Below are 26957 nucleotides of genomic sequence, written 5' to 3'. Positions count from 1 at the left end.
TCTCTCTCTGCCTTAACAGCATCGAGGACCAGAATTGTGAGTGAGAGGCCCAGTCAGATAGATGATGTCTTGATAATACCAATGACATACGCTTGCTCTATCAGAGAGAGACAAGGCGAGTATGCCTGGCCTTACCTGTGCCTTGCCGATTAGATAGCTAAGTGGGTTTTCTTTGTGCTTCTTAGGCAGAGAGCATGTGGGGTAACCAAATTAAGACCTTGTACATACAGAGTACCTCCTATATCTTGTGATTATTTAGTGTTCATGAGTATCTGATTCATCAGGTATCTCACTATATTTAGAACCTCTTAAATATCAGGTGTCTCTTTCATATGTAGCACCTCATGAATTTGGGTTTCTCTTGGTCCTTTTTACATGCCTATCTCTGTTTAGGGACACATGCTTTACTTACTACTTCCATTCGTATATTTAACATGTCTTATGAATTCTGTCTGTGTTTTACAAGCTACTCACCAACCACTTTTCTATGCTTGGCACATCTTTAAAGTTTCATCTCTGTTTTATAAACTGCACACTTACTCATCTTTAAATATTCTAAAAAGCAAATGCTCATTATAGGACCTTTACACTTGCTATTCCCTCTTTTACTTGTAACAGTCTTCCTCCAGTTGTCTGCATGACTTCTCTTTCTTCAAGCCTTTGCTCATATGTCACCTCAAATATTATTTCACTAATAGGTGAGACCTTCTCTGACCACCTTGTGTGAAATAGCAGCCTGCCTCCTCCCTCAACCCTGCTCCCCTGCTCCCTTTTCTGCTTTAGCTTCTCCTTTGCATTTATCACCATTGTACAGACTAAGCACTGTCTTCTTCATTACAATCTAAGCTATTTGAGGATAGGTACTTTTATCTGTTTTATTCAGTGTTCTTTTTCTAGTGTTTGGCACCTAGTAGTTGTTCAATAAGTGATGTAGTTCAGAGAAGGAAAGGTTCAGTGGTTCAATGTGGGCTAGAATGTTGGGGAGGTCACTGTCTGAACTTGGGAGGATGAATTAGATTTGTAGAAAGGGGAAGTATATTTCTGATGCTGGTAAGGAAAAAGCATGCCGAAGTCTTGTATAGCATAAAGAGTTTGAATTGAAGGTTTTAAAATAAGAAGGTAATATGATCAGACTATGTTTTAGAATATAGTAATTTGTGTTGTATGGTGAATGCATCTGGAAAGAGAGGTTAGCTTCAGCAAGAAGAAAAAGAAAGAAAATGAAAGAAATAAAAAGAATGAAAGAGTAAAATGAAAATGAAAGAATAAAATGAAAGAAAATGGAGAAGGCTATTGTAGTTTTTTTTATTTTATTTATTTATTTATTTATTTTGTGTGTGTGTTTTTTTAGGGCTGCTCCCACAGCATATGGAGGTTCCCAGGCTTGGGGTCTAATCAGAGCTATAGCCTCCAGCCTACACCACAGCCACAGCAATGCCAGATCCGAGCTGCCTCTGCAGCCTATACCACAGCTCACAGCAACACCAGATCCTAAACCCACTGAGTGAGGCCAGGGATCGAACCCACAACCTCACGGTTCCTAGTTGGATTTGTTTCTGCTGCACCAAGATGGGAACTCCTATTGTAGTAATTTTGATAAATTTATGTAGTAATTTATTGTAGAGAGATGATGGTGTCCTGAACTCAAATAGTTCTATATGTAAAAGACACATGAAATTCATTATGTGAACTGTGACACATTAAACATATAATCTTAATCATTTTTCTTTGTTCTTGGGTTTTTAGGCAACATCAATATCTGTATAAGCTTTTATCGAATAAATATTAAGTGGCTAAATATTGAATAACTATTAAGTTAATGTTAATTTGTATGACTTTTTCATCTGAAATTTTGTTTTAATTGAGATGATCTGATGAAAATTTTCAGTTCTAACAAACTCTAAAATGCATATGTGATAATAAAAAATTGTATGCAAGAAATACCACCTTAAGAAATTAGTTCCTGGAGTTCCCTTTGTGGCTCAGCGGTTAATGAACCCAACTAGTATCCATGAGGATGCATGTTCAATCCCTGGCTTCACCCATTGGGTTAAGGATCCGGTGTTGCCCTGAGCTGTGCTGTAGGTCGCAGACACAGCTTGGATCCCGTTTTGCTGTGGCTGTGGCACAGGCCAGTTTGAACCCTAACATGGGAACATTCATATGCTGTAGGTGGGGCCCTAAAAAGACAAAAGACAAAAGACAGACAAACAAACAAAAAAAGAAATTATTTCCCAAATTTTATGTTTCAAGGAAACATAAAATTGTGTTTACAAATTTTTTTTACACAATGCATTTCTTTTAGTGAAATTTCAGTATGTTTGGAGTTTTCTTAAGTTTTTAAAGTAAGTGGTAATTTATCACTGTATTTTAACTGCTATTAATATTTTGTAGCAAATAATCTTATAAAACACATAATTACCATAGTGAGTCATGAGCTAAACTAGCCAGTAGTTTAGTTGGAATAGGTTTTTAAAGCCATTCTTGGTGTGTCTACACACATCTATACATTAGGTTTAAAAATTCCTTGTTATAGTTTTGTAAGCATGTATAAGTAAGGATACAGGCTTGGTTGCTATAACAGAGATCCAAAACATCAGTTGCTTAGATGAGACAGAAATTATTATGCTAGTCCAGGGTTAGCAAGGAATCTGCACATTGCTGAGGACCCAATTGCCTTCTATTTTTTCACTTTGCTGTCTCTTGGATACTGATCTTGTTTATGGATGGAGACCATCATATTTACCTCCCAGCAAGAAACAGGGAGGACATGCTTTCTCTCTCTCTCTTTTTTTTTTTTTTTTTTGCCTTTTCTAGGGTGACTCCCACAGCATATGGAGGTTCCCAGGCTAGGGGTCTAATTGGAGCTGTTGCTGCCAGCCTACACCAGAGCCACAGCAACGCAGGATCCGAGCTGCGTCTGCAGCCTATACCATAGCTCATGGCAATGCCGGATCCTCAACCCACTGCGCAAGGCCAGGGATCGAACCCTTGACCTCATGGTTCCTAGTTGGATCCGTTAACTACTGCGCCACGATGGGAACACCTTTTTTCTCATTTTTAAAAAGTTTTATTGAAGTATGTTTTTTGTTTTGTTTTGTTTTTTTAGTATATATTTTTTTAATTTTCCCACTGTACAGCAAGGGGGTCAGGTTCTCCTTACATGTATACATTATGAAGTATGTTGATTTACAACGTTGTGATCATTTCTGCTGTACAACAAAGTGATTCAGTTATACAGGTACACACATCCATTGTCTTTCAGATTCTTTTCACACATAGATTATCTCAAAATATTGGGTACAGTTCCCTGTGTCATACAGCAGGTTCCCACTGGCCAGTCATTCCATATACCTCAGTATGCATATGAGACATGCTCTTTTCTTCTAAGGGATTGAGCAGGAAGTAGCACACATCATTTTTCTTGCATCTTATTAGTCAGAACTGAGTCATATGTAATAACAGAGGAAGTTAGGAAATGTAGAATGCTGTATAGCGAGCTAAAATTCTTACTGCTGTGAAAGAAGGAGAACATGGATTTGGGGAGACAGCAAACAGTTTCTGCCATGTGCACTCTGTCTCCCAACCATGAAACATATCCCCTCCATCTTTAAGTCTCATTCATCTCATAGTTTATTATATCTGCATGATCTGAAGTCTGTTCTTTCTCTCAAGCCCTGATACTACTTCTTATAGTTGGCACATCTAATCTGAAAGCCAGTTTGATTTAGATTTGCCATCTGCTCATCATCCCCTCCAATGCACATTCAATATACCATGGTAAACTTGAAGTAGGGTAATATATACAAAAGACAGTGGTAGAGGCAAAGCAGGGTGAGACACTCCCATCTGGAAAAGGGGGAGATAGGAAACCCAATAGTTAGTTACTCAGCAACAGTCAAATCTTGTGTGTAGGAATCATGAAGATTTTTATCTTGGTAGTAGAAAAGTTTCTTTGTTAGCCCCCCTGGCAAACTTGTCCCCCTGCCCTTGGGGAGGAAAGCACTTGTTATCCATGATTCCTGATTTTGTCCTTTGAGAGAGTTGTTATTATCTGTTATTCTCCACAGCCAGATCTAAAATAGAAATGGGCATTAAAAAAGTATACCCTTTCTTCAGGTTAAATAGTTTTCAAAGCTGGCTTCCTGCTTGTGCAGGTAAGAGAGCCTAAGGGGTTGTCTTTGGGTTGAGCAATTATAGACTTTTATAGTCCTTTGTGTGTGTGCATAATATATCCCTCAAAAACTTACCAGGTTTTCTGCCTATTTGTACCTATTACTTCCAAGAGCAAGTAACTATAGCCAAACAATTAAGACAAATTTTCTTTTCCTTCCTTCCTTTCTTTCTTTTTCTTTCTCTTTTAGGGTCACACTAGTGGTATATGGAGGTTCCTAGCTACAGGTCAAATTGGAGCTGTAGTTCCCAGCCTACACCTCAGCCACAGCAACACAGGATCCAAGCTGTGTCTGTGACCTACACCATAGCTCACAGCAATGCCGGATCTTTAACCCACTGAGCGAGGCCCAGGGATCGAACCTGTGTCCTCATGGATACTAGTCAGATTCATTTCCACTGAGCTATGACAAGAACTCCCAATTTTTTTCTCTTAGATAAATAATTGGATTTTAATTATTGGCCTTGTGCTCAGCAAATACCCCAGTTTCTAAATCAAGGACAATTACCTTGAGGCTTAGGTGAGAAGGTAGTGCCCTTAATATCTTCCTGATTGTTGGGGTGTATCTCATTGTCTGATTGTTGAACTCTTGGAGTCTCAGGCTTATATCAGCTTAGGCACTCTTTTTTTTTTTTTAGGGCCACACCTGTGGCATATGGAAGTTCCCAGGTTAGGGGTCAAGTTGGAGCTGTAGCTGCTGGCCTACACCGCAGTCTAGCAACAGGGCATCGGAGCCATGTCTGTGACCTACACCATAGCTCACGGCAATGCCAGATCCTTAACCCACTTAACCCAGGGATCGAACCGGCAACCTCATGGTTCCTAGTCAGATTCGTTTCTGTTGTGCCACAATGGGAACTCCAGAAGGGCTGAATCAAAATAGAGATTTATCTTTCTAACACATCACAGCCTGGGCATGCATAGCCCAGAGCTAAGTTCCATTGTGTTGGGGATCCAGGATCCTTCTGCTTTGTTGCTCCACAATCCTTTGAGTGTTACTTTCGCCCATATGATCCAAGATGGTACACCACTCCTACTTCTGCATTCCAGCCAGTGAGAAGAGGGAAAAAAAAGGGAAGATCCATCCCTTCCATTTTAAGACTGTTATTGTTCACATTAACTAGAACTTAGCCATATAGTCACATAGCTGCAAGGAGGCTTAAAATGTGCAGGGTATTCAGATAAAAATTGTATTAGTAGTAAAATGTCATTAAAGAAAAAGGGGAGAGTAGGTTCTGGACTGCACTTAGCAGTTTATGCTACAAAACAAGATACATATTTGGATCTATAAGAACAAAACCAAAACCAACCAACTAGCTAAATAAATAGACTTTTTTTTTTTTTTTTTTTTTTTTTTTATCTTTTTGCTGTTTCTTGGGCCGCTCCCACGGCATATGGAGGTTCCCAGGCTAGGGGTCAAATCAGAGCTGTAGCCTCTGGCCTATGCAACGTGGGATCCGAGCCGCATCTGCAACCTACACCACAGCTCACAGCAACGCCGGATCCTTAACCCACTGAGCAAGGGCAGGGACCGAACCCGCAACCTCATGGTTCCTAGTTGGATTCGTTACCCACTGCGCCACGACAGGAACTCCAAAAATAAATAGTGTTTATCATCACACTGAAAATAGATAGGGAGTTCCTGTTGTGGTTCAGTGGAAACGAATCTGACTAGTATCCATGAAGACACAAGTTCCATCCCTGGCCTTGTTTAGTGGGATAAGGATCCGGTGTTGCCCTGAGCTGTTGGTGGTGGACGAGGCTCGGACCTGGTGTTGCTGTGGCTGTGGGGTAGGCTGGTGGCTACAACTCCAATTGGACCCCTAGCCTGGGAACCTCCATATGCCATGGGTGCGGCCCTAACAAGCAAAAAAAATTTTTAAAAAGAAAATAGGATACTTGTTAAGTACAGTACTCTAGAGTTGTTGTGTCTCAGTGGTAACAACCCAACTAGTATCCATTAAGATGTGGGTTTGATCCCTGGTCCGGCTCAGCGGGTAACAATCCAGCGTTGCCATGAGCTGTGGCGTAGGTCGCAGATGCAGCTCGGATCCTGTGTTGCTGTGGCTGTGGTGTTGGCCAGCAGCTCCGATTCAATCTCTAGCTTGGAAGCTGCCATATGCTGTGGGTGTGTCCCTAAAAAGATAAAACAAAACAAACTCTAGACTTCAGTGCTAGGGTGATGGCATGATATATAAATTTAACTGTCTTTATAACCATTTAGTCTGAAGTTTGCCTCAAAGTGACTGCAATGAATATGCTCATGTGCTTTACATTTGAGCTTTAAAATATATTTCTATGTGCTTAAAACTTTATTTCTTGGAGTTCCCGTCATGGCTCAGTGGTTAACGGATCTGACTAGGAACGATGTGGTTGCAGGTTCGATCCCTGACCTTGCTCAGTGGGTTAAGGATCCGGCGTTGCCATGAGCTGTGGTGTAGGTTGCAAATGTGCTTGGATCCTGCATTGCTGTGGCTCTGGCGTAGGCCGGCAGCAACAGCTCCAATTTGACCCCTAGCCTGGGAACCTCCATATTGCCGAGGGAGAAGCCCTAGAAAAAGCAAAAAGACAAAAAACAAACAAACAAAAACCCTTTATTTCTTCACTTGGTTTCTTTCTCCCTCATTAATACTTCGGTAAATAGAGAGTAGAACACAAATAGCATCGAGTGTAAAGGATTTACACTGAAGTTCTCCCAGCTGCAGAGAGAGAAAGTGTGTAATGTACTCTTAAATTAGAAATTTTGAGGGAGGCCTCAAGTTTCATCTACAAAATTAGTACAGGAGTTCCCCGGTGGCATAGCAGTTTTAGGAGCTGGTTTCAGATCCAGCATTGTCACTGCTGTGGCCATGGCCAAATTTTTTTTTTTTAAAGTTAGTACAAATTTTGTGTGTAGTCCATTTTGTATACTCATTCTATAAATATGCTTGTTTTGTAAATATGAAAATGTTTACAGTACTTATTTTACCAAGCGTAAAATTGACACTCCAGGAAGACACGTGTTATTTTCTCTGTCTCTGACACTAAGGCATACCTCTTGGGATATACATGAAATAGGTGAGAACTTGGGTAGTTGGATTTATAAAACTCACCCTACATGCTTTATTTATATTCATTGGCAACCAGTGATGAAATGAAAAGATAACTGATATGGCTACAGGTGTGATTCATTTTCACTTCCGTCTCCTTCCCTGTATTCCCACTGGTTGCTTCCTGAGCCACTGATGTCATATAGCTGATTCCTCATTCTGGAAGTCTCTAATCAATGTCACATTTCTAAGAAAGAACTTTCTTGACCTTGGCAGAGAAAATGTAAGGTGACATTTCATGATCCTGCCTTCAGGTGTTTACATGTTTCTGAAATCCCCTCCTATTCAGTTTGGGCAGTCTCTATGAATTGCTTCTTAACAGTAGAATTTGGCAGGAGTGATGCGAAGTCACTACCGTGACTGCATTATTTTATTTAAGACTCAGTTTTAGCAGACTGGAACAAGAAATTCTCATGGTAGTTTTGAAGCAATGCACTGTCTTGTTGTAAGAGGGCCATATGGCTAAGAGCTGAGAGTGGAATGTAGTGGCTGAGAACTCCTCATCTGCCAGCAACGGAACAAGGAGCTCAAACCCACAACCACAAGCAACTGAATTTTCCCACCAGCTTGAATGAGCTTGGAAGAGGATCCTGAAACTCTAACTGAGAATGCTGCCCATTGATTTCAGCCTGTACGATTTGGAGCAGAGGTCCCAGGCTGGATTGCTTGCTTGCTTGCTTGCTTGCTTGCTTGCTTGCTTGCTTTTTAGGGCTGCACCCTCGACATGTGAAAGTTCCCAGGCGAGGGGTCAAGTCAGAGCTACAGCTGCCGACCTACTCCCCAGCCACAGCTACACGGGATCTGAGCCATGTCTGCAACCTACACCACAGCTCACGGCAACACTGGATCCCCGACCCAGTGAGCACGGCCAGGGATGGAATCTTCATCCTTATGGATGCTAGTGAGATTGGTTTTCCTCTGAGTCACGACAGTTGAACGCCAATCCTCTTCAATTTGTCTTGCTCAACTGCTGACTCCTTCATCCCTCTGACAACCACCATTTTGTTCCCCTCTATCTGTGAGTGTTTTCATTTTGTTTTGTTTGTTTAGATATCGCATGTAAGTGCGATCATATGGTATTTATCTTTAATTTATTTCTCTTAGCATAATACCCTTTAGATCCATCCATGTTGTTGCAAATGGAAAGATTTCATTCTTTTTTATGGCTAAGTAATATTCCACTGTGTATTTATTTGTGTGTATGTGAGAGGGAATGTGTCTATACAAACATGCATACAGCACCCTGCATCTTCTTTGTCCATTCACTTATTGATGGATACTTAATTTGCTTCCATATCTTGGCTATTATACGTAATGTTGCAGTGACCATTAATGTGCGTGTCTTTTCAAATTAGTATTTTTGTTTTCTTTGGGTAAATACCCAGAAGTGAAATAGCTAAAGCACATGTAGTTCTGTCTTTTAATTTTTTTTTTTCTTTTTTGCCCTCACCCACAGCATATAGAAGTTCCTGGGCCAGGGATCTTACCTGAGCTCCAGCCGTGACTTATGCCACGTCTGTGGCAACGCCAGATCCTTAACCCACTACACTGGGCCAGGGATCAAAACTATGCCACCTTAGAGACAATGCCAGATCTTCAACCTGCTGTAGGAACTCCAATCTTTTTTTGGTGGAATCCCCATACTGCTTACCATAGTGGCTATGTTAATTTACAGTCCCACTAACAATCTTCAAGGGTTCTTTTTTGTCCACATCCTCATTTGTTGAGGTTTTTTTTTTTTTGGTCTTTTTGCCATTTCTTGGGCTGCTCCCGCAGCATATGGAGGTTTCCAGGCTAGGGGTCGAATTGGAGCTGTAGCCACCGGCCTACGCCAGAGCCACAGCAACACAGGATCCGAGCCGCGTCTGAGACCTACACCACAGCTCACGGCAACGCTGGATCCTTAACCCACTGAGCAAGACCAGGGATCGAACCTGCAACCCCATGGTTCCTAGTCAGATTCGTTAACCACTGAGCCGAGGTGGGAATTCCCTGTTGAGATTTTTATCATAAATGGATGTTGAATCTTGTAAAAAGCTTTTCCTGCATCTTGATATTATCATATGATTTTTATCCTTTGTTTTGTTAATATGATGTATTGCATGGATTGATTTGCGTATGTTGAACCATTCTTGCACCCCTTGAATAAATGCAAGATGATCATGGTGTATCATCCTTTTTTTTTTTTTTTTTGGTATTTTTGCCATTTCTTGGACTGCTCCCTCAGCATGTGGAGGTTCCCAGGCTAGGTGTCGAATTGGAGCTGAGCTGCCAGCCTACGCCAGAGCCACAGCAATGCAGGATCCGAGCCACGTCTGCGACCTACACCACAGCTCATGGCAACACCGGATCCTTAACCCACTGAGCAAGGGCAGGGATCGAACCCGCAACCTCATGGTTCCTAGTCGAATTCATTAACCACTGCGCCACGACGGGAACTCCCATCCTTTTAATATATTGTTGAATTTGATTTGCTGATGTTTTGTTGGAGTTGCTTTGCATCTATATTCATCAGTGATATTGGCCTGTGATTTTCTTTTTTTGTAGTGTCTGACTTTGGTATCAGAGTGATGCTGACCTAACAGAAAGAGCTTGGAAGCTTTCCTTTCTCTTCAGTTTTTTGAAATAGTCTGAGAAAGTGTTAATTCTTCTTTAAGCATTTTGTAGAATTCCCCTCTGAAGCCAACTGGTTTTGTACTTTGTTTGTTGGAAGTTTTTGATTAGTGATTCAGTTTCAGTAATTAATCTGTTCAGATTTTCTATTTCTTCCTGATTCAGAATTGTAGGATTATATGTTCATAGGATTTTATCCATTTCTTCTAGGGTGTTTAATTTGTTTGCATAGAATTGTTCATAGTAATTATAATTGTTCATAATTATAAATTAGTAGTGTATTATGGTCCCTTGCATTTTTGTGTGTGTCAGTTGTAACTTCTCTTTTTTCATTTCTAATTTCTTTAAGCCCTCTCCTTGTTTTCTCAGTGACTCTGGCTAAAGTTTTATTAATTTTGTAGATCTTTTCAAAGAACCAACTCTTAGTTTCATTGATCTTTTCTATTTTTTTTCACGCCTCTTTCATTTATTTCCACTCTGGTCTTTATTATTTCCTTTCTTCTACTGAATTTGGGTTTTGTTTACTTTCTTTTGTTCATTTTGGTGTACAATTATATTGTTGGAGATTTTTCTTATTTCCTGAGGTAGGCCTGTATCATTATAAACATCCTCTCAGAATTGCTTTTGCAGCATTGTATAGGTTTTCATCATGGTATTTCCATTTTCATTTATTTCCAGATATTTTTTCATTTACTCTTTATTATTTTCAGTGACCCATTGAATATTGAGGAGCATACTGTTTAGACTCCAGTTTTATTTCTTGTAGATAATTTCTAGTCTCATTAACTATGTTTGAAAAAGATGCTTAATATGAGTTCCGTCTTCTTAAATTTATTGAGCCTTGTTTTGTGGCATAGTGTGAGACTGTTCCATGTGCACTTGAAAAGAATAGGTATCCTCTGTTTTAGGGTGAAATATTCTGTATATATCTATTAATTTCACCTGGTCAAATATGTAACTTAAAGCCAGTGTTTCCTTATTGATTTTCTGTCTGGATTATCTGTCCATTGATGTAAGTGGGTATTAAAGTCCCTCCCTATTATTGTGTTACTGTCAGTTTCTCCCTTTATGTCTGTTAATATTTGCTTTAAGTATTATTTAGGTGGTCCTATGTTGGGTACATATATATTTACAATTGGTATATCTTCTTCTTTGGTCTTCCTGGGACCCTTAGTCATTATGTAATGTCCTTCTGTATTTATTATTACAGTGTTTATTTTATTTATTTATTTGTTGTTTATTTATTTATTTATTCTCTTTTTAGGGTCACACCTGCAGCATACGGAAGTTCTCAGGTTAGGGGTCGAATTGGAGCTGTAGCTGATGGCCTACATCACAGCCATAGCAGCACAGGATCCAAGCTGCGTCTGCAACTTACACCACCACTCACAGCAATGCCAGATCCTTAACCCATTGAGTGAGCCTGGGGATTTTGAACCAGTATCCTCATGGATACTAGCTGGGTTCGTTACCACTGAATCATGACAAGAACTCCTTGCAGTATTTAAAGCCTGTTTTGTCTGATATAAGTGTTGCTACTCTGGCTTTCTTTTCATTTTTATTTGCATGGGATACTTTTTCCCAATACCCTCATTTTCCGTCTGTACGTGCCTTTATATCTGAAGTCAGTCTCTTATTGGCAGCATATATATGGATCTTGTTTTTATATCTGTTTGGCCACCCTATGTCTTAGAGCATTTTGTCTGTTTACATTTAAAATAAATATTGATAGGTAAATACTTATTGCCATTTTCTTAATTGTTTTCTGGTATTTTTTATATTTTTTTGTTTATTTATTCTTTTGCTCTCTTGTGCTTCGATGACTATCTTTTGTTTATATTTGCATTCTTTTCTCTTTATTTTTGTGTGTCTTGTAGGTTTTTTTATTTGTGGTTTCCACAAGGTTCATATATTATAATCTATGTATATAGATGTATATTTAAGTTGATAATTTCTCAGGTTTTTTTGTTGTTGTTGTTTTTGTTATTTGTTGTTGTTTTTTTGTCTTCTTAGGGCCACTCCCATGGCATTTGGAAGTTCCCAGGCTGGGGTCAAATCAGAGCTGCAGCTGCTGGCCTGTGCTGCAGCCACAGCAACACCAAATATGAGCCATGTTTGTGACCTACGGCGCAGCTCTCAGCAATGCAGGCCCACTGACTGTGGCCATGGATTGAACTCACATCCTCATGGGTACTAGGCCAGTTCATTACCGCTGAGTCACAATGGGAACTCCAATACTTTTTCAGTTTGAATGCATTATGGTAACTCTTCACTTTTACCATCCTTCACCTGTCCCAACATTTTATGGGTTTTTTTTTTTTTTTTTCTTTTTAGGGTCACACCCATAGCATATGGAGGCTAGGGGTCTAATCGGAGCTACAGCTGCCAGTCTATGTCACAGCCACAGCAAGGCCAGATCTGAGCTGTATCTGCAACCTATACCACAGCTCATGGCAAGGCCAGATCCTTAATCCACTGAGGGAGGCCAGGGATTGAACCCGCAACCTCATGGTTCCTAGTTAGATTTCCACTGTGCCGCAATGGGAACTCCCCAACATTTTATATTTTTGACATCATATTTTATATCTTTTTGTTTTGTTTTGTGAATTCCTTAACTACTGAGTTACTGAGTTTTCACCTATTATTTCTTTTTTCTTTCTTTTATTTTTTATTATTTTTTATTTATTTATTTATTTATTTTTTGTCTTTTGTCTTTTTAGGGCTGCACCTGAGGCATATGAAGTTCCCAGCCTGGGGATTGAATCAGAACTGCAGCTGCCAGCCTACACCACAGCCACAGCAATGCAGGATCCAAGCCACATCTGTGACCTATACCAAAGCTCACGGCAATGACAGATCTTTAACCCACTGAGCAAGGTAGGGATCAAACCCACATCCTCATGGATATTAGTTGGGTTTATTATCCACTGAGCCACTATGGGAACTCCTCACCTATTATTTCTTAGCTGTTATTATTTCTTAACTACTGATTTTTCACCTATTATTTCTTCACTAGGTTCTCTGCCCCTTTCTCTTTCTTCTCCTTCTGGGACCCTCATAATGTGAGTGTTAGTAGGCTTGATGTTGTCAGAGAAGTCCCTTAAAGTGTCCTCATTTTTAAAAATCCTCCCCCCGCCCCCCGCTTGGATGATTTCCATTACTTTGTCTTCTCGATTGCCAGTCTGTTCTTTTTTAATTAAGAAACAAATGTGAGGAGTTCCCATTGTGGCACAGCAGAAATGAATCTGACTAGGAACCATAGGATGAGGGTTCGATCCCTGGCCCCCACTCAGCGGGCTAAGGATCTGATATTGCCGTGAGCTGTGGTGTAGGTTGCAGATGTGCAGCTTGGATCCCACATTACTGTGGCTGTGGTGTAGGCCAGCAACTGTAGTTTGATTTAGCCCCTAACCTGGGAACTTGCATATGCCGTGGGTGTGGCCCTAAAAAGCAAAAAAAAAAGTTAAAGTAGGTGAAGTAGGGCAGATTCTTAATGTGTATCTACTAACAGAAATATGGACGTAAACTAGGAGAGAGTCAGACAAGGGACCAAGAATTCCAGTGACTTAGTTGTGGTGACAAAATGCCCTCTTAAGAAATGGAAGAGAGGACTTAGTAAGATATAATTAACATGAAGATATCAAAGTGAATATTAGTAAGTAGCATCCAAAATAATGATCATCTACTGACAAATGAGACCAAGAGAGGGAAAAGGTCTGTTCAAGGAACAGATTTATTGGTGTCCTGTCAGAAGAGCAAAGGTGCTAACAAGGTGTCAAGTGGGCTAGTTACAGAGAGCTGTAAGTAAAAGAGCCACACAGAGCAGGAATCAGGTCAGATTATTGAGTAAACTGGAGACCAACCACAGTCACATGAGGATGAGATCAGAATAACTCAAACGAAAAAAGAAGAGATAGTTTACAAAGACATTTAGGAAATGGAAAAGTTTGTCATGCCTATGAAACTGTAGATTGAGGACAATAGTGTTTTCCAACAAAATAAGAGATCAGCAATGGCCACTTTGTGTGTCATTCCTCTTCTGTTTGTGGCTGGGGTGGGCGGGGGATGAAAATAACTTGGCCAGTCACCTAGCAAAGAAAGGCTTGTCTCTTGTAATGCTTTTAATGAGAGAGAGAACCAGAGGGATAGGAAAGATGAGGGTGAATGAAGAAGTCTGGAAAAACAAACACAACTGTATGTGTTTAAGTTCAAATTATAGGTTTGATTGCCTGTATCTTTGGGCTTAGGCTAATGAGTGATGTTAGTGCCATTTTTATAATTTAGAAAAAAATTATGGGTGACAAGTACTGGGAGGGTATAAATTACAACATTCATTTATTTATTTTCCTTAAAGCAGCATCCTTTTAGTAACTACAAGCCAACATTCTTGTCACTAGCATTTAATTGAGTTTATTTCAGCATGAGGACAAATGTGCCATAACAATTTAATTCCCCCTTTTAAAAGAACCTGTTACTCGAGGGCTTGGTTCTTTTCCATTCTGAATGAAATTTCCTTACTGGCTATATGGGGGTAGTGACAATGATAAAAATATTAAAAGGATAAAAATTCCTGTTTTGGCTTCTACTGTACTCTGTGCTGAGATGAATAGCAGGATAATGAGGCTTGACTATTTATTACTATGAAAAGGTTTTAATTTCGGATTATGACATTGCAAATGAAAGTGTAACATATTTAGTTTGATTATCTTTGCATAGCAGTACATATGTGTGTGTGTATGTATTTGTATGTATATGTACACACATATCCAGGTAATGTTCTCTATTGTATTATACTTCCATTTCGGACATAATAGTTTTCCATTTAATTGTTCTAAGGACTCAGTGTACACAGAGGGTATTTGAAAAATATGACAGTAGTTTGGGAAGCCAAAGAATAAATCATGCATTCTATTTGCTTTTTTTTTTTTTTTGCTTTTTGCTTTTTAGGACCACACCCATGGCATATGGAGGTTCCCAGGCTAGGGGTCAAATCGGAGCTGTAGCTGTCAGCCTCCGCCAGAGCCACAGCAATGCCAGATCTGAACAACATCTGTGACCTACACCACAGCTCACAGCAACACTGGATCCTTAACCCACTGAGCAAGGACAGGTTCCTAGTCTGATTCATTTCTGCTGAGCCACAATGGGAACTCCAAAAATCATGCATTCTTTAATGTGCTGGAAAGCCCAAATGGATTTAAAATGCTAAGGTGTCTCATGAAGTAACTGACTGGGGAAATTTTCAAGTGGTGCTGTAATAACAACAGCAGCAACAGCAACGACAATGACACTTTATACCTACTTAGGCTTTCATTACTATACATTATCTCATTTGTTCAAGGTGCTGTGATGTGGGTTTTGTGACAGTAATATTACCATTTGATGGATAAAGAAATTGCAGCTAAGAGAGTGACTTGCTAAAGGTCACAGTATGTGTTAAGATCTGCACAGTCTGAGATTTTACCCTGTTTACAAGTTAATAAGCTAGTCTTTTACTGTTTCATGTGCAGTGGCAGAAGACAGAGGACTCCTGAGTTGTAGACAAGGAAATTTTATTACAGTAATAAACATCATGAATGTCACGTGATTTGAACTGCTTTTCCATCCTAACCATCTTATTCAAAGGAGGCAATGCAGGCAGACCTATTACATGGATATCAGGAAACACCAACTTCTCATCACAAGGATAAATATCTTTTTTTTTTTTTTCTTTAATGTTGTATCTATATGAGTTGATGAAAGACCATTGAACTTTTGTGGTAATCATTTCATGATGTAAGTGAAGTCATTATACTGTATACCTGAAACTTAGATACAGTTCTGTACGTCGGTTATATCTTAGTAAAAGTGAAGGAAAAGAAAAAAGGAACATTGAGCTAGAAGATTCACTGTTTTCATTATGTATTCACTGTTTCCATTGCTTTGCCTAAGCAGGTCAGCTCTATGAAGTGGAAGACATTATCCCTACAGGCTGCTTGCTGCACATGCATCCTGGAGAAGTGATCCATGAAAAGAGTAGTCAGGGATTTATGTTCTTGGCATACTTAGCCAGAATGTGCCGGGATGCTGCAGTCTCATGGGGGGTGGCTTCTTCCAATAGGATGTGACAGAATTAAACCTTAAATATAGTTTTGCTGTTTCATGGCTTCAACTGTAATTGGAAAGGAAGCAACTATAAGCCGATTCCCCCAAAATAAATTTTATCTTATTTTTCTGTCTTAACCAGGGCATCTTGAAACTAGTCCTCTTAGCATTTTTGATACTAAAACCAGTTATGATTATTATGAAGGCAAAGAAACAGAAAATAGGATCCAATTTAAGGAAACTACTGGTCTTAGTCCCAGATTCTCCTCTCGTCTTCACTAGCTACTGTCACTGCAAAGAGCCATGATACAGTGTTTCCATAAATGAAGTTCCTTGTCCCTGTGGCCACAGGAGCAATTGCTTTAAAACTGGAGAGAATAATAGGAACCATAAAGAAATAAGGAACCAGTGGCATAACTAATGGTAGATGTAGGGTGTAACAGAAGAAAAAAGATTGTTTATTGATACCTCTTTTAAGTCAGGATTTTGCTTTTCTTAAAGGGATAATTAGAATTTGAAATTAGAAAGAACTTTAGGAATATTAAATCCAGGCTCCTTTATTCATCTTATAGATCAGAAAATTAAGACATAAAATTGTTAAATGTTTACGCAAGATCAAATTTCTAGTAACAGAGTAAAGTGATGGGGCAGAAGTTAGAGTATTGTGATAAGTAAAGTGATGGGGCAGAAGTTAGAGTATTGTGATAATCGCATGCCCAGTACTGGAATGCTACCCCTCCTTTAAGCTAGAGCAGTTTATAGGAGTTCATCAGTAAACATTTGTTGAATTTTTTTGTGATTGAATAAGATATATTCTTAATCCTCAAATAATTCATTTACTTAGTGGATCAATAAGAATGCAACTTGATATCTATTGTTATAAAATCATGTACAAATTGCATAGATTAATTCAAGCCTTATTAATGTACAGCTGTTTGAGCTAGGTCTTGAAAAATTACAGAGGGGTTTCTCTGCAGAGAAGTGGAGGTCTAGCATTCCAAGCAGAGAGGAAACCATGTACATTGGCATGGTGAGTGAAACTATATAAGTTGATCAAGAAATGATCGGTGGTTTGATGTAGCTGAGTGCAACTAGATTTGAGAGTAGAATTGCAGGTAGAATCCAGATTAGGAAAATCTTAGACACTATGCTAAATAAAGTAGGAGATTTTTGAGGGAAAACATTGACATTTTAATTGGTATATGAGGTATGAGGAAAAGAAGAATTCAGAAATCGAAGTCAAATTTAAAAAAAAGAAGGAATGTTACAAAAGCCAACTACTGAGCACTATAGTGTTTGAAGGGTAGCAGAAAATGCACCCTATAATGTGCCAATTTTATATAAGGATTATTTTGACCTGAAGGTAATTAAAAGTAGCAGATACAAAAAATGATCTCTGCCTTCCCCCAATTTGTCTAGAAGCAGGATGTAACTTTTATAAAGGTATTCTTCTGCTTTCTACCAGGAAGGACAGAATTTAATTACCAGAGACTACACCAACAGATCCTACATAACAAACTTCACTTCACCTATCTTCCAGTTCCTCCATATATTTACATTCCCACACTTTTCTGTCCTAGAAACTCAAAAGTCCTTTTTCTTTTTGTTAAGATGCTACATAAACCCAAGTCCTAACCACTCTTGGAGTTACTCATCACTGAATCTTATGTATGCATGATACACAAGTTAATAAACTCTTTGTTTTTTATTTTGTTAATCTGTCTCTTGTCAATCTAATTTACAGGGTCCCAGCAAGGATAATTAGAAAGATGGAGGGGAAAATGTTTCCCTCCCCTACAAGTTGTAAGTAGGATCAAATGCTGAAGAGAAGTCAGAGAGGATGAAAGTAAAAAAGGGTTCATTGTATTTAGAAATAAAAAGGTCATTTTGGAGTTCCCGTCGTGGTGCAGTGGTTAACGAATCCGACTAGGAACCATGAGGTTGCGGGTTCGATCCCTGCCCTTGCTCAGTGGGTTAAGGATCCAGCGTTGCCGTGAGCTGTGGTGTAGGTCGCTCGGATCCCGAGTTGCTGCAGCTCTGGCGTAGGCTGGCGGCTACAGGTCTGATTAGACCCCTAGCCTGGGAACCTCCATATGCCACTGGAGCGGCCCAAGAAATGGCAAAAATACAAAAAAAAAAAAAAAAAGTCATTTTTACCTTCTGTCTAAGCAGTTTCAATAGAGTTGAGAACAGAAGCAAATGGCTACTTGTATATTGATAGAAAGATTCAGAAAATGGAGACAACATTTGTTCAAGTCCTTTTATCTTAAAACTGAATGAATAACAGCCTGTAGCATACTCTGTTTCAAACCTTCAACCTTCACAAACTAGATATAACAAATTATATTTATTTCTCTATGGCTCTCAGTGGGTTTTCCCCTTCAGATCCCACCGTATTGGTCAGGAAAATAACATTCTCTAGGAAGGACAAAAATAGCATTCTGAAGTGGAACTGTCACTGTTCTCTATAACAGCCTCACCCTGTCTACATTCATTTCCAGTGTAACATTTTTAAAAATCCCACCTCCATTAGCAAATTAATATTGTAGATAGAACCCACATTGTTGTTGGCTTTCATAATATAATATTGCTATGGGGTATTAGAATATCTTATTCTAAAAATTTATGACAGAAGTTTTATGCATAATTGTTTTTCTTTAAGAAGCAGTTTTAAATATATCTAGTTGTATGATTACACATTTTAAAAAGGCTGCAGGGCTTTGTTACTATTTCTTAGTGTTAACTGAAATGTTAACATTATTTCTTAGTGTTGGGATTAGACAAGTATGTTTAATGTTCTTATTTTTATATAACAATACAAAGAAAGTATTTCAAAATACTTAGAGTAATAAATGTCAGATTTTAGTTTTAGTCTTCTTTTTCCCAGCAGGGCTAGTATAGTTTGTCTATATTTAATCTCAAATTATGGGTTTTATTGTTTTTTTTTTTTTGTCTTTTTTTGTCTTTTTTGCCTTTTTCCAGGGCCATTCCTGTGGCATATGGAGGTTCCCAGGCTAGGGGTCGAAATGGAGCCGTAGCCACTGGCCTACACCAGAGCTACAGCAACGCGGGATCCGAGACGCGTCTGCAACCTACACCAACAGCTCATAGCAACAGTGGATCCTTAACCCATGAGCAAGGCCAGAGATCGAACCCGTGACCTCATGGTTTCTAGTCAGATTCGTTAACCACTGAGCCACAACGGGAACTCCTCAAATTATGGTTTTTAAATTGAGGTTTATAGCTATGTAAATTTCAAAATTTTTAAAGCAGATTAATTGGCTTGAGTTAGGACTTCATCTAAGAATTTTCGACTTGAGTATAAATGTAGGGATTTTGAGAGTTTAAAATTAGAATTGTCAAAGGAGAATTGAGAAAGTGAATATATCTTTAACTTTTGAAGTATAGTCACCTTCCAGTTATCTGCAAGAGACCATCCCTTTCTAATTGGGAATTTTTCAGACCTGCTGACAAATTGCCATTGCCTGCATCCAATAGAAAAGGGTTCCACCCATCTTTAAAGCCACTGTCTCTCCCCAAACATGCAAATTGTGGAATTGCATATCATCCATCCTTAAAATGCAATCCTCCTTGCCATTAGCAAGGATAATAAATTCAGGTGAGGAGAGGTTGGGAGATTAAGTTCTGAGTAACACTGACATTCTAAAATTGGCTGTCATATCTGCAAGTCAAATAGTGCTTATTCTTTATGTTGAAATGAAATTGGAAGTGTCTTAATAACCAAATAAGTTAGCCTGTGGTTAGAATCATTTACTTAAAATTAATGAGGTGTTGATTTCAAATAGTAGCCTGGTGCTCATTTTCATTTAGATAGTTTTCATGTCTATCTGTTTTATTACATGGAATTTTATGAAGTGTCACAGTGCAGTTATACATCAGAGAGAGAGAGAGAGCAGAATCCTGGGGGAAATGAGGTGGGTTTTAGGAGACAGAAGAGCCTGGGCTCAAATATGACTTTATGTTGGAATGCAGTTAGGTGAGAGCTTCCTAAAGGAGTGAAATCTAAACAGAGATTGAAAACAGAGACTGAAGGATAGGAAACATGAGATGCTCGGGCTGGAATATGACTTGGGAGGTAATTGAGAAGATGGAAGAGTGTTCAAGAGAAGAGAAAAACATATTTGAAGGCATAGAGGCTAGAGGGAGCATACCTTGTTAGTGAAACTGGTTAAAAATAAATCATCACCACCATCACTAACCAAAATGCTTTGATGCAAAGATGGAGCATGGCAAGAGGAGATGGCAGAGCCATTTAGGGATATACCAAAGGGTTTTAAGAAAGGTAGTGAGCAGCTTCCTATTTTACAAATATCATTGATATTGCACTCTGTGGAACAGGTTGTGGGGAGGGGGCAAGATTTGACACAGGCTAACTGGTGAGCAGACTTTTCCAATAATCCAAGTAAGAGGTAATGGTGGCTTTGATTTGGGAGGTGTTGATTGGTTGATTGGGAAGGAAGGAAATTGATGAGCTTAAGAGCTATTTCAGAGATAATTAATAGCTCTTAGAGACAGATTAGGTAGATGGAATAGGGAAGAGGGAGTAATTGAGATCGACTCTCCTATTTCTATACTATTTGATGAACAAAATATTATAAAATGAGAAAAGGAAAATAATATTTACAAACTTAAGATAAAATGATATTATAACAAATAAAAGGGTTTCTTATAAGAAGCTACATCTATGGACTATAGAACAGCCCAGGGTAATAGCAGCTTTAGCTCTCTGGCTCTACATTTTCTTGATGAGTAGATAGGAGAAAACCAAATCCCTCATCCTCCTTGGAAGAAGGAGGTGACTGGTGATTCTTCCAAGGAGATGAGGGATTTGGTTTTCTCCTATCTCATTTCATGCATTCATAGGGAGAAGAGGAGTTTGGAAAGAAGGGAATGTTAATTTTGAGAAAGACTACTCATCAAGAAAATGTAGAATCAGAAAGCTAAAGCTGCTATTATCCTGGGCTGTTCTATAGTCCATAGATGTAGCTTCTTATAAGAAACCCTTTTATTTGTTATAATATCATTTTATCTTAACAGTTTGTAAATATTATTTTCCTTTTCTCATTTTATAATATTTTGTTCTTCAGTCAAATAGTGTTAGATATAAAAGGAATCTTGGAAATGATAGTTTCTTTCAATAGGTGAGGAAATTGGAGCTTTGAGAGAAGAACCACATAATATCTGTAGAGAGAGAAAAGTAGAAGAAGCCAAGTCTCTTGAAAGCCACTTCATCCCTCTTTCCAACAAACCTGGCCAGTTTCACATTGATTATTGCATTCTATTAAAAGAAATAAATGAAGTCGAAGACTTTATGAAAAAACCACAAAGGAAGGAAAAAATGAATAAGTAAATATATTCTTTACTGAAAACACTTTTTTGCTAGTACAGAATTCTATTTAAGATAACCAGAGTTACAGAAATTCAATCCCTTCTCAGTATTGCTTTTCCTATCTTCCACTGACTTTCTACCCTGATGAACTGGCAAAGGTTAAAACTCAGGTGATCTGAACTTAGGCTTGGCTTCATCTCTAGCAAATAGATGAACTTGTTCCACGTCTATAGACTTCTGTTTCTGTGTCTCAGAAAATAAGACTATGGAACCAGATTCCTTTAAAATCCTTTCTCTTAGTTCCTGTTGTGGCTCAGTGGGTTAAGAACCCGACGTTGTCTTTGTGAGGATGTGGGTTCGATCTCTGGCCTTGCTCAGTGGGTCAGGGATCCAGTATTTGCTGCAAGCTGTGGCATAGGTTGCAGATGCAGTTTGGATCTGGTGTTGCCATGGCTGTGGTGTAGGCCGGCAGCTGCAGCTCTGATTCTACCCCTGGCCCGGGAACTTCCATATGCTGCAGATGTGGCCATAAAAAGAAAAAAAGTCCTTTCTTTTTTCTATCATTTTATGTTGTTTGTCACTGGTTGTCTTTACTTTCTTCCCTAAACTGCTTCTCCTTCTCCATGGCAAATAGGAACCTCTTAAAAGACCTCGATACAGTAAGTCAGAGATGTGTATGTCTAGGATAGCGCTGCTTATGGAGTGAATAGAATAAGGCCAGATAAATATACTTTCCTTTTTTGGAAATATAGGCCTTGAAATCAGGTAGAGAAGGCAAAAGAGGAAGGTCCTAGAATCTGAAGTAGATGAAGGTAGGGTGTAGGGCAGATTTAATGCTGTAGTCTTCCAAGTAGAGAGAGAACACCCATGGCAATGTACATGATGATTCACTGATTTTGGAGAGAAAATATCAAAGTTCTATTTTTATTTTGAATTTCTTCTCAAAATTCTGTTTTGTATATCATGATATGTGACAAATCAATATAGTACATACATGTATTTATAAATGAATATATACATTCATATATGGGATTATGCTTAATGTATTAAACCAACAGAAGGTTATGGTCAAGTAAGTTTGGAAACCATTAGTGAATAGTTTGAGTCAAGGGCATCCAGGTAAATACTATGTTCTTAATTTCTCTCTGGAAATAAGAGAAGAAATCTAAAACGAAGATAGCAACAAATAGCACTGTGGTGGTTGAATTTATTTAACTGAATCTTTACCTCTTCCAGAGTTAAGGGACAGTATTTACTTGCAAAAGTATTTAAGATTAATTTTACTCTTGTTCATGATTTTTCTGGCGATTGTTAAGTAACTCATACTGACATTGACTCAGTATAAATTTTCAATCCAAGGAGCAAGTAGTTGATTACATTAGTGATTTTTAAAGATCTGGCTAGGAATTTCAAAGTTCAGCTTCTTCAGTTTTTTCCCATTTATTTTATCTTTTTATTTATTTATTTATTCTTCTCACAGAATAAGACCACAGCTTGCCAAAGAAAGGATTGAAGGATGCCATATTTGTACATCTGTCACACCAGGAGAACCTCAAGTCTTCCTAGGGAAAGATAAAGCTTTCACTTTTGATTATGTGTTTGACATTGACTCCCAGCAAGAGCAGATATACACTCAGTGTATAGAAAAACTAATTGAAGGTTGTTTTGAAGGATATAATGCTACAGTTTTTGCCTATGGACAAGTAAGTACCAAGTTGTTTTCATAGAAACTGTAACTTTTTGGAAGTGTCAATTCAGTTGCACTTTAATTTTTGTCACTTGAAATTATGTTATTAAGGTCAAACACCTAACTTTCTCTGTTCTTTTATTCAGACTGGAGCTGGCAAAACATATACAATGGGAACAGGATTTGATGTTAACATCATTGAGGAAGAACAGGGTATTATTTCTCGTGCTGTTAAACACCTTTTCAAGAGTATTGAAGAAAAAAAACATGCTTCAATTAAAAATGGACTTCCTTCTCCAGATTTTAAAGTCAATGCCCAATTCTTAGAGGTAATAGTCTAATTGTGTCATTAGTTTCCTTTAAATCTTATTCTTAAGACCATAGTCCTTATGATTTTATACTCCTGCCTCCAGTTTAGTGCTTGGCATGTAGTGTTTAACAAATGCTGTTTGAGTGAATTAACATTAGGTAATAGATAGTAGTAGTAAGAAATAATAGATAATCAGTTTTCCTTACTTTTCGGCATTTAAGATTATAATCAGTTGACCAGTGCCCATAGAGTAAAACAATATTGTTTATTTCAGATTGTCTCTTTGTCCTATAACTACTTAAAATGCAGGTAGGCTCACAAAGCACTGGAAATTCAGGGACTAAGACCAAAAGAGAAGAGGAGAATGTCAGAAATAATGGGATTGATTATGTAACATATATCTGGCTATTACTACAAGAATAGGCAGATGTTTTAAAGGTTGGGGTGGGCTTGGATTAATTTAGGGCAGTCTCGGCTGGTGGGAGGGATGTGACAGTAAGAGGACGTCTCGAATTTGAGCAATATCGCATTTGGATGGACGGTGCCACTCTAATTCTGCGTGCTTGGTCCAGAGAGTGTTCGCGTCTAATTGGATCACCTGAGCTAATCATTTCGATCATTGATGAAACATTTTATTCAGCATGATATAGTGCAAAATAAAACGTAATTCAAATTAACATCAGTTATCTTGCTGTTGATTTTCATGGACATTTCAATTTAGTAAAAACCAAGAATGTGTTTATGCCAAAAGAAAGGTAACTGCTGGTGGAAAAAGAAAAGAAAGTGTTCTTCTATCTTCCCGTCCAATGTTGTTAGACATTGTGACTTGAAGCATGTTGAGAGCAATATAAGCGTGCTCATCGTCTTCTAAGGTGGTAGCACAATCTTGTCAGCCTTTATTGACACAGAAACTGTAATAGCATTGCTGATCTTGCAAAATACTAAGTGTTAATTTTTAAATACATTAAGAAGGTCGTGAAGCTAATGGGAATATGTATTATAGCTCAAGTAGTAGAATTTCTTATAATTCTCTAAGTTTAGCGTTTGTCTACATTTGGTACATATTTTTTTTTAGAATTTGCTTGTATTTATAAATATTTGTTTATCTATTGCGAAGGATTAGTGGAATATTTTAGCTAGTCCTTAACTCACTAGTCATGATGTAGTCTTTTACTCTCCTTATCCTTTGTAAAGGAATCTGGCATTTGTTTGTACTTTTAATCATTTTTATGTGTTATTTTGAAGAAATGTATGTCATCTGGAAGAACTTTTAAGATATGTTTGAAAGATAGCGTGCAGTAGGTGTTATTATAGCCATGAGGCAATTTCTGCTGTCATTAAACTTAAAATATTTCTTTTTGATAGCTATATAATGAAGAGGTTCTTGACTTATTTGATACCACTCGTGATATTGATGCAAAAAATAAAAAATCAAATATAAGGATTCATGAAGATTCAGCTGGTGGAATTTATACTGTGGGCGTCACAACACGTACTGTGAATACAGAATCAGAGGTGACATTATGTTACAGTTAAATAGAAGATATTTGCTTTATTTAAAATATAGCATATAAAATATAGCATATCAGCTTTGCTGATCAAGATATGAAATTTGTATGCTAAGGTGTAACATGGAGTTAAAATCTGATCTCCACTTTTTCCAGGGTTTTCTTTTTTAAAAATATCACAGTTATGATAAAGTCAGTACATTTATTATAGCATTGAAAGAATCTAAGGCAATATTTGTATGGTTTTTCATAGCTAGAAAAAAGGGTTAGAATTGAAAGTCAAGGATGAGACCATGGTCCTTTTGTGCTTTTTGCTGTAACATATGTATCATGGCTCCTAAAGAGAGACTGTTTAGTAAAGTTACAGAAAAATATTTCAACAGAAGATGCAGAAGAGCCTGAGCAATCCCAGCCATTGCTTGGTTTATTCCAAAGTGTTCTACTGTAATCGTTTTGAAATGGAAGCTGCAACTGTCAGCAAATGGCAAACAATGGAATCTCAGTGTTTTCTCCTATTTAAAAAATACACTATTATAGTAAGAAGTTCAGCTCAAAATGTGCCTGTAACTAAAATAATAAGAAAATCTACATCTGTTGCATCCTTTAACATGGGATTTTAAGCATTTGCTCAGACTTCTCATTGTATGGATGTTGTTTATTAAGTACTGTTGAAGTGAAACCCTTTCTTCTTTCCCTTTTCCAGATGATGCAGTGTTTGAAGCTGGGTGCTTTATCCCGGACCACTGCCAGTACCCAAATGAATGTCCAGAGCTCTCGTTCACATGCCATTTTTACCATTCACTTGTCTCAAACCAGAATGTGTCCACAAATAGATACTGTGAGTTATTAGGTCTAATTTTTTAAACTTTCAGGCTTCATTTCCCTAAAATCATATGAATTCTCATAGAGAACATTTGTATCAAATTTGGTTTGAGCATTCCTTTTCCTAATGAGATGTCCTGTGTAAGCTAAAGCTGGTTAACCATGTAAGATTTTCAAATTAAAAAAAAAAAAAATTGGATATATGTCTGCAACGGACAGAAAGCATGCTGTGGCTATGTGGTGATGGACATAGTTACCCAAGACCCTTTATTTTGAGGATTTTATGCTACAAGTTTCCCTTTGACATAAGTAAAGCTTCAGCTGATAAAACAGTTGGGTTTTGACCTTCTCTTACCCAATTTTGTTTAAACTTCTAATTTCAACAGATATTTTTGTGCTTATATTTATTTGGCCACATGCTTATATTTGATTTTATACATAATGGGGACAAAGTGGGATTGAAGGATATTTAGTATCATCTTAATAAAATATTTTTAATTATTTTCCTCAATTGCAGGAGAATGCAATTGATAATAAGGTGATTTCTGAATCATCACAGATGAATGAATTTGAAACTCTGACTGCAAAGTTCCATTTTGTTGATCTGGCAGGATCAGAACGACTGAAGCGAACTGGAGCTACAGGCGAGAGGGCAAAAGAAGGCATTTCCATCAACTGTGGACTTGTAAGAATAAGACTAAGGCTTATGCTGAGAATACATCAGGGCTATTTTATTGTTCTTCCCCTTTTGTAATTCATAATACCCAAGTGGAAATCCTTCTTGTACTGGGCTGAGAAATGAAAGTTGCTATAAACTTAGGAGTAATGCGTTGACTTTTGACTGTGTAATGTTGGCTTTTTTCTCCTTTTCACATTGCAAATTTTCTTTATGTGTAAAAATTTAATTGGATTAAATTTTATGATGTGTGCACACCATAATACCTATAACAAATTATTTTAAAATTATTTTCACATTTAAAAATAATACTGTTTTAATAATAAATATGGGATGACTTTCAAAGTAGCTTTTTTGCTAACCTTCTATGACAGACTTTAGTTTGGAAACTATGATCAAATGTTTTTTAGTCATGATTGTTTCAGAATGGGTACTTTTGTAGATTGTATTAGGAATTAACTTTAATTCCATGTTATCTAGTAATTCTGATTGGAAAACGTCTTGTGTTTGAATTAGCCTAAAACTTCTATTATATGGAAGAACACATTTAGCACCAAATTTTTGTTTTAAATGTTTTATTGATTTCATTATAAAATTGGTCATTTGTTCCTATTTAAAAGTAATGACACCCTAAATTTCTATGA

General features: G+C 37.9%; 1 protein-coding gene across 15 annotated transcripts in view; it reads left to right on the top strand.

The window, feature by feature from the left end:
- KIF21A (kinesin family member 21A) overlaps nucleotides 1-26957 on the top strand; it is a 140834-nt gene that overhangs the window by 42725 nt on the left and 71152 nt on the right. For all 15 annotated transcript variants that reach the window (XM_013997931.2, XM_021092529.1, XM_013997935.2 and 12 more), the window contains exons 2-6: nucleotides 22791-23013; nucleotides 23144-23326; nucleotides 24673-24822; nucleotides 25519-25653; nucleotides 26155-26322. In XM_013997931.2, coding sequence (XP_013853385.2) covers nucleotides 22791-23013; nucleotides 23144-23326; nucleotides 24673-24822; nucleotides 25519-25653; nucleotides 26155-26322 — 859 coding nt within the window. The remainder of the gene's footprint in view (nucleotides 1-22790; nucleotides 23014-23143; nucleotides 23327-24672; nucleotides 24823-25518; nucleotides 25654-26154; nucleotides 26323-26957) is intronic.

Source organism: Sus scrofa, chromosome 5, assembly GCF_000003025.6.
Source record: "Sus scrofa isolate TJ Tabasco breed Duroc chromosome 5, Sscrofa11.1, whole genome shotgun sequence".
NCBI classification, from domain to species: Eukaryota; Metazoa; Chordata; class Mammalia; order Artiodactyla; family Suidae; genus Sus; species Sus scrofa.
This window is presented reverse-complemented; position numbering and strand designations above follow the sequence as displayed.